Source organism: Euprymna scolopes, chromosome 26 (genome assembly GCF_053919585.1).
Source record: "Euprymna scolopes isolate OS-2025 chromosome 26, ASM5391958v1, whole genome shotgun sequence".
NCBI classification, from domain to species: domain Eukaryota; kingdom Metazoa; phylum Mollusca; class Cephalopoda; order Sepiida; family Sepiolidae; genus Euprymna; species Euprymna scolopes.
Window position 1 is genome coordinate 94,066,404 of NC_136507.1, and position 14,196 is coordinate 94,080,599.

Below are 14,196 nucleotides of genomic sequence, written 5' to 3' on the forward strand. Positions count from 1 at the left end.
CCATATTAACCCAAAACAAACATTTTTTTTTTTTTTATTAATTCAAATAAAAATAACGTTTCATACAAAAAAAAATAGAAAAAAAAAATTTGTTCACTAATTCAAAGAAACAAAACTTATCAAAAAACAAAAACTAAAACAGTAAATTTTATGAATTTATTACAGTAGGTTCTTTTATTTTATTTATTTTTTATTGACTTCCGTTTACTCGGTATAATCCAACGGTTTTCATCGTCCACCGGGTGTTGCTTAGCGAGACTCACGGATAAATAGGATTTAAACTGGTGAAGTACCATTTTTAGTCGATGTTCAAATCTTTTATATTTATTGGATGATAAAATGATTTTTTTTTTTTTTTTTTTTTTTTTTTGTAGCATTGCTAGGAATATCCAGAAACATCAGAAATTATTTGCTGTCTTGGAAAGTATGGACAATGGAAAACCAATGCGGGAGACGAGAGACTACGACATTCCTACTGTCATAAACCATGTCTATCATCATGCCGGTTGGGCTCAGTTACGAGACACAGAGATGAAAGGATGGAAACCTCTTGGTAGGTTTCACTGTTAAAACATCAGCATAAAATATTCAGTTTTATATTTGCTATTTTTTTATAAGAAAACTTGTATTATGTGGGGATTCATAAGCTCCGAACCAGATGTTTACCTGTCAGCTGTCACAGACAGTGTATGTAAACATATCACTATGCATAGGCTCTATACACCTATCTGGTCAAAAAGAGGAAAGTATAAAAATTAATTTAGCTAATAGAAGCGCAACTCGCTAAAATAAATTTAACAACTAATGTGTTTCTGGGAGCCAGTAAAAAATAGATAAAAAGCCGAACGTTTTTGAAAATGAAAAAGAACGGAAACAAATACCAAGAGAATAACATACAGGCACATTCAGGAGAGACGTCAGCCCGCTTCCAATATTGAAGCCAGCAAACACTCTGCTTTAACCCAAAAAAAAAGAATGTTTCATTCAACAAACAAAGCCTATAGTTATTTGGATTAATCAAACTACTATTTTCATCCTGAATAGTATGAAGAATCCAATCTCTGACAAACTTCAAATCTAAAAATGAAAGACATATATCTAATTTGCTACTAAGGTTGCTAAAACAATTCTTGTATCTTTCTACCTTTCCAGAAAGTGCTGCTTAAAGCACTGTTTTGCCAGCGTACAAAATCAAGTTTGGCATCTAGTGGGTGGATGATTTTTTTTTTTTTTTTGCGTAGAATAGACATTGCTAGTATGTTTTATCTACTCTATTGTTTCATTATTAAAGCATCAACATAAAATATTCAGTCTTATGTATTTGCATTTTTTTTTTTTTAACAAGAAAACCTATCAAATTATTTGGATTACTCAGACTACTATTCTCATCTTGAATAGTCCAAATTCTACAAAATTATCAATCTTCGTTTGAAAAATTCGCATGAAACCTATTGTGTTTTATTGCTTGCGCAAATGATGCTACACGCAACCTAATTTATTAGGTTGGTGCAAAAACGATATCGTTTTTTCGTATGTTACTTTTATATATGATTTCTGAATTAATTCATTGATATATATATAACCATGTTTTATATCATTTTGAAGCACATTTTTCGCTCTATCGAATCGTGTTATTCGTTACCGTTCTCAATCTCTTCATTCATTTTTTTGCAGGCCTTTCGACAGCATGGACAAAATTCAAATCTGCATGATTTTTTTACTCCAGTTCAAACTAGGCCGAAAAGCTACCTAGACAGCTTGTGGTATCGATGATGCGTTTGTCCCAGGAACCACTAACAAACATGTGGCACAACAGTGGTTCCAGAAATTTCGCAATGGTGACAAAAACCTCAAAGATGAAGACAGTTGCAGCCGGCCGACTGTGGTTGATAACGAGCATTTGAAAGGCTTAATTGAAGACAATCCTCGCAAAACCACATGAGAAGTTGTTGTTGAATTCAACCACTCAACAGTTGTTCACCATTTAAAGCAAATAGGGAAGTCAAAAAAGTTGGATAAATAGGTGCCGCATGAATCGAACGGTAATCCAAAATCTCGTCGCTTTGACGTGTCTTCTATACTCCTTCTGCGCAACAAAAACGACCTACTTCTCGAGCGGATTGTGACATGTGATTAGAAGTGGATCCTCTGCAACAACCGGCAACATTCGGCACAGTGGTTGGATGCCGGAGAATCTCCACAACACTTCCTGAAGCCGAAATTGCACAAAAAAAAAGGTTATGGTGACTGTTTGGTGGTCTGCAGCCAGTATTATCCATTACACCTTCTTGAATTCAGGCAAAATGATTACAGCGGAGAAGTACTGTCGACAAATTGACGAAATGCACCAGAAACTCCAACGTTTATGCCCGAGATTGGTCAATATGAAGGGACCAATTCTCCTCCATGACAACACTTGCCCACATGTTGCTCAACTGACCCTGCAGAAGCTGAACGAATTGGGCTAAGAGACTCTGCCTCATCCAACATATTTACTGGACCTCTCGCTCACAGATTATCACTTCTTTAAGCATCTCGGCAACTTCTTGCACAAAAAATTCTTCAAAAGCCGAGATGATGCCAAATCGGCCTTCAATGACATCATCACTTCCAGAACCCCGGACTTTTTATGCTAATGCCATAAACTTGTTTCTTGTTGGCAAAAATATGTTGATTTTAATGGTTCTTATTTCGATTAATAAAGTTTATTATGAAAGGAGTTATGATCTTTTGAAGTTGATGTCAAAGAACATTTTTGCACCAACCTAATAACACTCTTTAGCTAAAGACTTCTAGCAATTCTGATGCTACGGTTGCTGGGAAAATGGTTGGCTTATTCTATTGCAGAATGTATGTGAATCTTGTCTATATGAATCAGATATGCTATTAGATGGCATGCAAATGCAACTTCTTGTCTTGACAGAATACAAAATTGACTTTGCAATGTAATGGGAGAAATAATCTCTTTTGTTCTTTACAATCTTTTCTCACAGAAGATTCGTTGCTATTATCTCTCGCTATTCTATTATTTCCAAAGAAGATGATCTATCGAACACCAATTGTTGATTTCTCACGCTCAAAATATTTGGCTTTCTCTTTAATGAAGCTCTTTGTTTTGATCAAGTCCTCTAACTGATTTCACTCCTAAAAAGGGAGGTATATATCCAGTCGGTTACTAAGGTTATTGGAAAAATGGTTGCATCATTCTACTGCTCCAGAAAGTACCAGTGTCTTAATGCAATCCTATACCTATATAAGATTCAGATATGTCTCGAGATGGAATACTGCCATTACATCTGAGGAGATGCCACTCAGAGCACCAAAAAGAGTTTCCGCTTTCTGGCCTAAAATGCACCAAACTTTGATATTATTTTTCCTCTACAAAATAACCACTAAAAATATTGGATTTGCCGATTAATAGTCCGAAAAGGGTTGATACGCCATAAAACAAAACAGCAAATCCATGTAAAGCATTCATATCAGGACTGTCAGGGAAGCAGATAACATGAAGGAAATTCCAAAGTCTAGCTATTCGAGGGAAGAAGCTATTAGAGTAGAAGGTTTTCTGCCATTTAGGGATCTTAACAGCGAAGGAGTGTGATTTTGTTGCTAAGTAGGTTTGTTGGGAATATGTACATCGGAGGGGCACAAGTGCAATGTAACGTGTGTGTCTTCGACCCCGACTAGCTACGTTTAACTTCCATGCATTATCACACTGCGTACACATGTCTAATCGATTCTTTCCTTGGTCGAATACTTTATTGGTTAGAAATAGTAAAAGTTCTCCAAACTTACTCCATCCATTCATAATTCTTACAAACACGTTAGCACCAGCTCCTTTCTGTATTCCAAGCATATCACCAAAGTAACAAAACTTTTGAAAAAGCTCAGTAGCTTCGTCATAGAAATATACTTTCTCCACATCTGAGTTCTCATCCATCTCGATTATGTTGAACTTCTTGCACACAAATTAGTTATCATCTCTTAATTTGTAATTTCACTGCATTTCTTGTGTATCCAATGCCTGCAAATATCGCAAAAATTTAATATAAATTTGCAAATTTGTTAGAATTTTAAGAATTGATGATTTCCTATAATATAACTAGTTTTTCATTAAAATCTATAGTATAAGTGGTTTTTCATTAAAATCTATAGTATAAGTGGTTTTTCATTAAAATCTATAGTATAAGTGGTTTTTCATTAAAATCTATAGTATAAGTGGTTTTTCATTAAAATCTATAGTATGAGTGGTTTTTCATTAAAATCTATAGTATGAGTGGTTTTTCATTAAAATCTATAGTATGAGTGGTTTTTCATTAAAGTCTATAGTATAAGTGGTTTTTCATTAAAGTCTATAGTATAAGTGGTTTTTCATTAAAGTCTATAGTATAAGTGGTTTTTCATTAAAGTCTATAGTATAAGTGGTTTTTCATTAAAATCTATAGTATAAGTGGTTTTTCATTAAAATCTATAGTATAAGTGGTTTTTCATTAAAATCTATAGTATAAGTGGTTTTTCATTAAAATCTATAGTATAAGTGGTTTTTCATTAAAATCTATAGTATAAGTGGTTTTTCATTAAAATCTATAGTATAAGTGGTTTTTCATTAAAATCTATAGTATAAGTGGTTTTTCATTAAAATCTGTAGTATAAGTGGTTTTTCATTAAAATCTGTAGTATAAGTGGTTTTTCATTAAAATCTATAGTATAAGTGGTTTTTCATTAAAATCTATAGTATAAGTGGTTTTTCATTAAAATCTATAGTATAAGTGGTTTTTCATTAAAATCTATAGTATAAGTGGTTTTTCATTAAAATCTATAGTATAAGTGGTTTTTCATTAAAATCTATAGTATAAGTGGTTTTTCATTAAAATCTATAGTATAAGTGGTTTTTCATTAAAATCTATAGTATAAGTGGTTTTTCATTAAAATCTATAGTATAAGTGGTTTTTCATTAAAATCTATAGTATAAGTGGTTTTTCATTAAAATCTATAGTATAAGTGGTTTTTCATTAAAATCTATAGTATAAGTGGTTTTTCATTAAAATCTATAGTATAAGTGGTTTTTCATTAAAATCTATAGTATAAGTGGTTTTTCATTAAAATCTATAGTATAAGTGGTTTTTCATTAAAATCTATAGTATAAGTGGTTTTTCATTAAAATCTATAGTATAAGTGGTTTTTCATTAAAATCTATAGTATAAGTGGTTTTTCATTAAAATCTATAGTATAAGTGGTTTTTCATTAAAATCTATAGTATAAGTGGTTTTTCATTAAAATCTATAGTATAAGTGGTTTTTCATTAAAATCTATAGTATAAGTGGTTTTTCATTAAAATCTATAGTATAAGTGGTTTTTCATTAAAATCTATAGTATAAGTGGTTTTTCATTAAAATCTATAGTATAAGTGGTTTTTCATTAAAATCTATAGTATAAGTGGTTTTTCATTAAAATCTATCATATGGCTGGTTTTTCATTAAAATCTATCATATGGCTGGTTTTTCATTAAAATCTATCATATGGCTGGTTTTTCATTAAAATCTATCATATGGCTGGTTTTTCATTAAAATCTATCATATGGCTGGTTTTTCATTAAAATCTATCATATGGCTGGTTTTTCATTAAAATCTATCATATGGCTGGTTTTTCATTAAAATCTATCATATGGCTGGTTTTTCATTAAAATCTGAGACTATAACTATAAATGTTTGATCTGAATAAATAAATTATGTTAAGATCTACTTTCTAACTAGTGGTCACTATTTGTTATGTTGGCCATATCTTGACTGTTGATATGTTTACAAGTTTAGAGTAAAATCTGCATGGGTTCAGTTTCTCAAAGTGTTGGCAGTCCTGACATTTTGGACTATCCTTCTCACTATCAGGGGAAGGGCATATAGGAATGTGAGACTGTATAGCAGTGAGAGCTAGGCTTCCACCCAGTCAGAGCTCACTTATCTTTAGCATAATGGCAGAGCAATGACTGAATAGATATGTAATGTTGAGCCAGATCAGATCCGACATATCCCCTCTGAAACTCTATTGGTGAGGCTGAATATGCCAGAGCTTGATAAACTGCTGAGAATCAGTCGCTACATTAGTTTGACCATGTTGAAAGGCACAATTCTTGCATAAGAAAATGAAGAGACTTTGAGTTGAAAGGTCAGAGGAAAGTTGGACAACCCAAGAAAACTTGGATGCAAACTATCAAAAAGAATTTTAATAAAATTTGAACGGAATCCATCTTCAAGATCACAAGCTTGGAGACTGATTGCAGGCTGTCAGAAAATGTCAGACCTCTGGCCATGGAAAATAAAATGATAAAATGACTTTACAGAGAGTGGTTGACAGAGAAAATTATTAATTAAAAAGGAAAAACTGGACTTTTTGGTGCAACTTTACTATATGCCTTTGAAAAAATACATTTCAGAGAAAAATATTATGTACTTACATGTCATGTCGAAATTAGCATAAATTCAAAAATTTACAAAAAATGATCCAGTAGAAAAGTAATTATAAGTAAGAACAGAATTTTTCAAAGTTTCACTGTAAATTAATCCTTTAGATGCTTGAAATCAGGGGGGAGATAACTGTTTTCATGTCGGCCATCTTGCTTATTCTCGATAATACTACATGCTTTTTCCAGAAAATTAGCTCTTGCACGTCTTCTACTGGATGATGTTTTGTAAATTTTGGAATCTATACTAATTTCAACATAAAACATAAGTATTAAATAATGTTTTTCGCTGAAATGCTTTTGTTTGAAAATACACAATTGGGTTGGACGACCCACTATAGTAAAGTTGCACCAACTTTTTAGTTTGTTAAAAACTAGCAAAAGTTATAGTCCATTGATTTTAGTATGAGTGCTTTATGCCAAATTGATGGTTGAATAAGATTCTTTGCATCAAATACCTATTAATCTCCAGCTATGACTTGAATGGATACCATAATAGTTTGTTTGCTGTATCTTATAGCAAAGGTCTATACGAAATTTAAACCAGATCAGCTCAGTAGTTTCCAAGAAAAAGTGGAACTTGAATACTAATCCCTATTGATCCCTAACTGTGAATTAAATGGATAACCATAATATGTAATTCACTGCATTTTATAACAAAAGATTTTTTTTTCTTTGTATGCACTTTTTTTCAAAGGCAAATGTCTATTTTTAGGTGTTGTTTGTGGTATTGTTCCATGGAATTTTCCGTTGATGATCCTCATGTGGAAAGTGTGTCCTGCTCTCGCCATGGGAAACACTGTTATTTTAAAACCGGCTTCTTACACCCGCCTCAGTTGTCTGTTGCTGGCTGAAGTGTGCGCTCAGGCTGGATTACCTCCAGGTGTTTTCAATGTGGTCACAGGAAACGGTGCATTTGGTAGCATGGTGGCCGGACATCCGGGTGTTGATAAAGTTGCCTTTACTGGTTCGACTGGAGTATGTATTCTTTCATTCTTTTTCTAAAATAGCTATTCTGTGAGAAATGGAGAAAATTTTATCCCACAATAAAATGGGTTTCCCTTCAAACAATGACCTTTTAAATCCACCTTCATCTCTGTGATTATACATTGTCAGGATTTTACTAATAAGGTACGACAAAAAGTACAAGTGCACCTGCTGATTCTCTGTGTAATATTTTTGCATGTCGTTCGAGTAATCTGGAATTCTTATGTCAAGAACAACAAGAAGCAATCCATTTTAATTTAGACGGATTGGCACACTTTTTTTTTTCTTTTTTTTTTTTTTACACTAAAACATCTTTGTACAGAATAAACAAGCTTTTTTTTATTTTTTGGATTTGATATGCTTTTATTTTTCCATTGCTAAAAGATTTTTGTAAAAAAAAAAAAAAAAAAAAAAATTAGATTAAAAAAATTTTTTTAGACTAACAGGTCGAGCTTTTAGATGAATTAAATAATTTGTTGATATGTTTACTTTTTGCTGTCTTTAGAAAACATTTACTATTTTAAAAACGACAAACTTAATATATACAAAAAAATCATAATTTTAAAAAGTAAACAATCTTTTTTTTTTCCTTTTAACTTAATGGAACATTTTTCTTTTATTTGATTCGTAATCTTTCCAAAATATTTCCTCCCTAAGTCTGTAGCGGTAAAAATAAAGTCCAACCTTGATAGAGTTCAAAACTGGCTTCAAAACCTAGTAGGTGATACCCTTTTCTCTTCCCTGCAATCTCTTTCCCACAGAAGAGATGTTGCGAGCATGTTTTTGTTCTATCATTATTTTCATGGTAAGTGCTCGACTGAAATTCTATCTATGGTTCCCCTTTGCCAAATTTTGACAAAAAAAAAACACTCGACTAGCTACAATCACTATATACAATCCCCTCCACACACACTCTAACTGTGCTTAAATCTAAGCGCAGATTACAGGAACAAAGCTTCTTTCCTAGAACTGCTCACCAGAGGAACACTGTTCTGCTGGCCTGCTTCCCGGTTGAATATAACATGGTAGTCTTCAAATCTAATGTAAACAAGTTCTTGTCGAGCCCTCTCCATAAATAATGAAATTTTATCCAATTTACACCATTAATGATTACTACACTACCACCTTACATTCATTAATTCTTATCCTTGAGTAGCCTTGAGGCCTTGATAAGTGGTGACTCCCAAGAAAAAGAAAAAAAATTTGAAATCCTCAGATCTAAGCCTCACATTACGCATCGATCATATCATTTTCATGCGCAACATACATCTTCAACCTTCACTGGGCAGACATCATCTCACTTCATACACTTCTTTTCAATAAGGTTGATATGCCATAAACAACCAAACCATCCTTTGTGCCTCAATAATTCTGAAACATAAAATTTATTTATATAAAACATCCTAAATTTTTCTTAACTATCAAACCATAACTTGTAAATTTTTTTTATTGTAAACATTATTCAGTTTTTCGTTTTTCTACTTTCAGATTGGACAGACGTTACGCCGTCTAACTGCAGGAAGTGGCAAGAAGATTTCCTTGGAGCTTGGTGGAAAGTCGCCAGTGGTTGTGTTTGAAAATGCTGATATTGACAGCGCCATTGAAGGAATCATTGATGCCATCTGGTTTAATCAGGGCCAGGTAATTCTTTCTTTTAAAAACATTTGGTAAACTAGCTAAAAAAAAAAAAAAGAAAAAAGTCCTCTGGGTGAATTTTTAATCTACTTCCTTTAGAGGATTTCTGGGTTTTGGACAATGACCTGATGTATATAGTAAACTTTTGTGTGATAAATAAAATTATGACTTGTTTTCTCACCAGTCGCCCTGATCGTTACTAAAATTTAAAAAAAAAAAAAAATTCATAATATTCTCCAGTTCTCTAGTAGTTATGAAATCCCTAAAAAATAAAAACTTAAGTTCTTATTCAGAATTTTCCTTATATATTATCAAAAATAAAGAAAAATCTGTACCGTGACAAAAAAAAATCATATTCCAAAAATTAAGTAAATTGGTAAAGTAGTTTTATTTTTAAATAAGAAAATAAAAAGTTTTGGTCAATGTAATTTCCAACATTCTTCAGGTGTATCGTGTCGAATTCAGAAATCTTTCTGCAAGGACCTGTGATGTAGTGGATAAAGTAGTTGGTAAAATTCAGTTGTGAGTTACACTCTTCTGGAGGTTGAAGGTTCAATCCTTAGTGGGGACAACACTCAAAATACAATTGTGAATTACTTAGGACTTCTACATAGTCATGGCTGATGGAACAAGAGCATGCTACCCTCTGTTTAAAATTCTGTGCAGATTCCCGAGTTCGATAAGATACTACTGAAGAAGGTCAGAGGTTACATCGACTGAAACGTAAAAATCAAATAAGACCAGTAGTCTTAATAATATTAATAATCAATCCTCACCTCCAAAATTCAGAAACAATAAAATCCAATTTTATCAGTATTGGATAAGTAACTGTCTTGCTCATCTTTTTGAAAAAAAAAAAAAAAAAAAAAAAAAAAAAATTCTAATAAACAAGGGGGATAACTCATAAGTTATACTTACTAACATATCTTCTATGGATTCCCACTAACCACTTAAAAATGATTTTCTTTATAAAAATAAAACTATTAAGTTAGATGATTTTTTTTTTTTAATTATATTTTTGTTTCATCAATAATGTATTTTATTTTTTAATTTATGGGGAATTCTGGACAAGAATCAAAACTTAAAAGCCCATTTATTAATAATCAAACTGTTAGATTAACCGTTTTAAAAGATTCGAAGCAAATAAGTTTCTGCTGGATACCTGGCCATGTTGGTATCTAAGGAAACTGCAGCAAAGAAAGCATTAGAAATGCTTCCCCCCCCCTTTTTTTTTCTTGGGAGTCACCACTTTTCAAGGCCCGAAAGCCACTTGAGGATAAGGGTCAATGAATGTAAGGTGGTAGTGTAGTAATTGTTAATGGTGTATATGCATATATAAAAAAAATTTGCCTTTCATCCCTTTTTTAAAAGATTGAATCGTCCGATCGTCAGAGACAAGATTCAAGCAAACAAGGAAAGATGCCCGGTTTTATAATTGGGGAAAATCTTTATGAAAAAAAAAAGGGAAAAAAAAAAAAAAATACAAACTTTCTTTTAACATCTACATTGGCCATTTTAAAATTTGCAAAATGTTTGAGTTATTGAGTTTCATGCGATCTGCATAGGCATTCCCAATAGCAGGAAATCAACAATAAATGAATCCCTTCTTAGAGAGAAAGTAAAGCCTGGGAAAGTGGAACCATACTTCCACCCAACAGCAGCCCTGTCGGTGGGGCATTAGAATACGCTGACTGCCCCCCTGCAGAGGGTAAAAATCCCTCAATGGGGGTCCTGGATATGACCTTAAACTATATCCAGTGGTGAGGCCCCAGCTTGTGGGCTTTGGGGAGTGTGGAGTCACCCTTTAATTACCATTGCTCCCAGGTCCACTCTGACCCGGAGTGGTAGTATCTGTTAGGGTCCCAACTATGGGTTAAATAGAAACCGACGTGAAAACAACAAATATATTCTATTAAAAAAATTTTTCTTGAATCTTTGGATTCGGCATTAAATAACCCGAAAAGGGTTGATATGCTGTAAAACAACCAACCAGTCAATCCACCCAACAGCAACAAAGTCACTGTCATACTAGCTAAGGTATTTGCTAATGTTTAAAAATATCATTTTGGCACAATATACGAAGGATGTTCCAAAAGTAATACCTCCTATTTTTGCATTATTATTTGTTTTATGCATTCATGACCTGAACATTTCATCTCTCTGTTGCAGATATTAACAGTGAGACTCTAAGAAAGCAATCCTTGTCATGGACATGCATCAGAAGCAAAAATACATCATGGAATTCCTGTACACAGAAAAACTAACTGATCAATATTCACTGGCATCTGTTGAACATTTACAAAGCTGATACAGTTGATGTCAGCACAGTTAGGAGATAGGTTCGTCGATTTCAGAGTGTCAAAAGATATGCGAGTAATAAAGCACACTCTGAAATTTTACAACCAACGCATCAAAAGAGGCTGACAAAGTGCATTGAGAATAGTCATAACGATGTAGAAAAATAAAGGTTGGTTGGTGTAATGGCACACTGCTGTCTTCATAGCTCTTCAAGGTTTTAGTTTTTGAGTTAAAAAAAAAACAGGCTTTACTTTTGGAACATTTTTAGAGTTAAATGTAACTCAAGTTATTAGGTATGATTGATTCTAGGGTTAGTTATGAACCCATATACAATGGTGAATATCTGATTGGTTGGTTTAGTCATGTGACTAGATATAGGATTTGAAGTGATGCAGATAGTTTCAGTTCAATGTTAATGAAAGAAGCATCAGTCAAGATCCTGGTCCTCTGATATCCAGTTTATCAATACATAATCCAATAAATAATAAAATTATTGTGTACAATGGTCTGAAGGTGCACTGGAACTGATCAAAAGCATATGCATAGCACATAGGATGATGTACAATTGTAAGAGCCCTCATACTTATGTGTATGGAGGGAAGGGGCATTCGGTATAGTTCTGGCAAATTTCAAAATGCATGAAGTTTTTAATGGATATAGTGTCTTGGCGGCCAAAAACTGACGTAGGCAATTTGCTCCATGTTTTTTAAATTTTTTTATTTAAAGTTTCTTGATTTACATTTTTTTTTTTTTTTTTTTTTTTTTTTTTTCAGGTCTGCTGTGCTGGTTCTAAATTGCTTGTCCAAGAGCCTGTTTATGAAAAAGTAATAAGTAAATTAAAGGAACGGTTAAGCCACTTCAGAGTCGGTTGTGGTCAAGACAAAGCGGTTGATATGGGAGCTATTGTAGATGAATCCCAGAGAAGGACAATTGATCAGTACGTTCAAGAAGCAAGAGAAGAAGGTGCGGAGGTAAGATTTATTTAACAAAATTCATTCCTTTTTTTCTTGATTACTCAGAAGTGGGCAATGTTTTTTAATTTTTTTTTTTTTTTTTCAATTGATTTTTTTAATTTGTTTTTGATTATATAGTAAGTTTTTTCTTATCATTTTTTTTTTCAGTCTATTTTATCTTAAGAAGTCATTCCCTATAGTCTTATGAGTAAGATAGGCTGAGAATGAGCCACTTTCATTATCAAGTTTCTATTACATAGGCAAGATAGTGTGCTTGGGTGCTCATTTGGACACTGTTGGAAAATATATTAAAAATAAAGAAATTGAAGAAAAATCACAGGATTTAGAACTATGCCTTTTTGATCTCCTTGAATTCGCCCCTGTATATATCTCATAGTCTGTGGACTATTTGGGGCAATACACAGATTTCTAGCTGCTAAATTTCTTAATGTGTCCATTTAATCCATGCACTTAGCAATGAAACTGCAATTTCAAACTTAAGTTTGACTCATGAATGAACTAAACAGAAAGACGAAGCCTCTTAGAGAGATACGTGGACATGTCTAAAAATATGAAAAACTTTGAAGTGTAAGACGATAGATTGAAATCATGTCTAGAAAGTATATTTGGATTTCAAGAATGGATGGAGTAAGTTCAAAAAATTCTGTCATTACTAACCTGTAGAGCATTACCATTATTGACCAAGAGGTATGTCAGGTACGTGTGAAGTGTCATGACATATGGAAGTTAAACTTAGCCAATGAAGGTTGAGGATATGCATGGAGAGAAAGGATATGAGAATCATACAATGGATGTGTGATGTGATTCTTAACAACAGACTTAAATCTGGTACATATAACGTGTAATAGACAGGGTCTAAATGAGCAAAGCCTCAGTAAAATATATTTAAAGTTGCTCTGCAGTTATAATCTCAATAGGTGTAATTACCTAGAGCTATATAAATAGAAAGGGTGAGAGATTAACAATTGTAAAATTATCAATCAAGTTTTCATAGGAGAAAACATAACCTTGAATTTATATTTGATTTTATGTTTCCTCTTATTGAATGATTGATAATTTCACAATTATTAATCTCTCACCCTTTCTATATAATTATATATGTGTATATATATATATATATATATATATATATATATATATATAACAAAGAAGAGACACCCATAGAAACAGTTTATTTCATGGTCATAAATTTAATAAATGATACTTGGTTTACATTCCCTTTGCTGTTTTTAATGTTAAGACCCTTCTAGGCATGGCATTGATCAGTTGACAAATAGCATCTTGAGGAATTTCTTGCCATGTCTGACGCAATAATGCTAAAAGTTCATGCTTAGAAGATAGCATCCTTTTCTTTTTGTGAAGGTTCCAGTCTAATATGCCCCAAAAGTTTTCAATTGGGTTCATATCCAAGGACTGACTTGGCAATGGAAGTTTATTAATCCCATTTTGGCTCAATCAATGTTGTGTTGCCCTAGCAGAGTGACAGAGCGCTCAATCTTCCATAAACAGAGAATTAACTTTGTTCATTTTACCATTTGAGAATATTGGTAGGAATCTCTTTCATGTAATATTGAAACCTATTTAGCAGGATTGATGTTTTCTTTGCACTCCACCAGGTGTGAGCAACCGTCACTTCAAATTACACCCCATACCATAACCAAGTTTTGGCGTTAGCTGCAGTCTTTTTAAGTCAAACTCTTGCTGAGAAAACCTCCTTCCATACCTATACACTTCCACCGTCAGGAAATAATGCAAATTGTGACTCATCAGAGAAAATGACATTGGTTGAAAAGGTCATAGGTCTCTTCACCATCTCACAAGCCCAATCTTTTCTGCGCTTGATAT

At 32.8% G+C, this 14,196-nt stretch overlaps 1 protein-coding gene across 1 annotated transcript in view; it reads left to right on the forward strand.

The window, feature by feature from the left end:
• Nucleotides 1-14,196, forward strand: part of LOC145248266 (aldehyde dehydrogenase family 16 member A1-like) — a 54,900-nt gene that overhangs the window by 18,638 nt on the left and 22,066 nt on the right. Inside the window, exons 4-7 of the mRNA XM_080110138.1 lie at nt 375-553; nt 7,173-7,435; nt 8,933-9,085; nt 12,151-12,348. Of these exons, the coding sequence (XP_079966264.1) occupies nt 375-553; nt 7,173-7,435; nt 8,933-9,085; nt 12,151-12,348 (793 nt within the window). The remainder of the gene's footprint in view (nt 1-374; nt 554-7,172; nt 7,436-8,932; nt 9,086-12,150; nt 12,349-14,196) is intronic.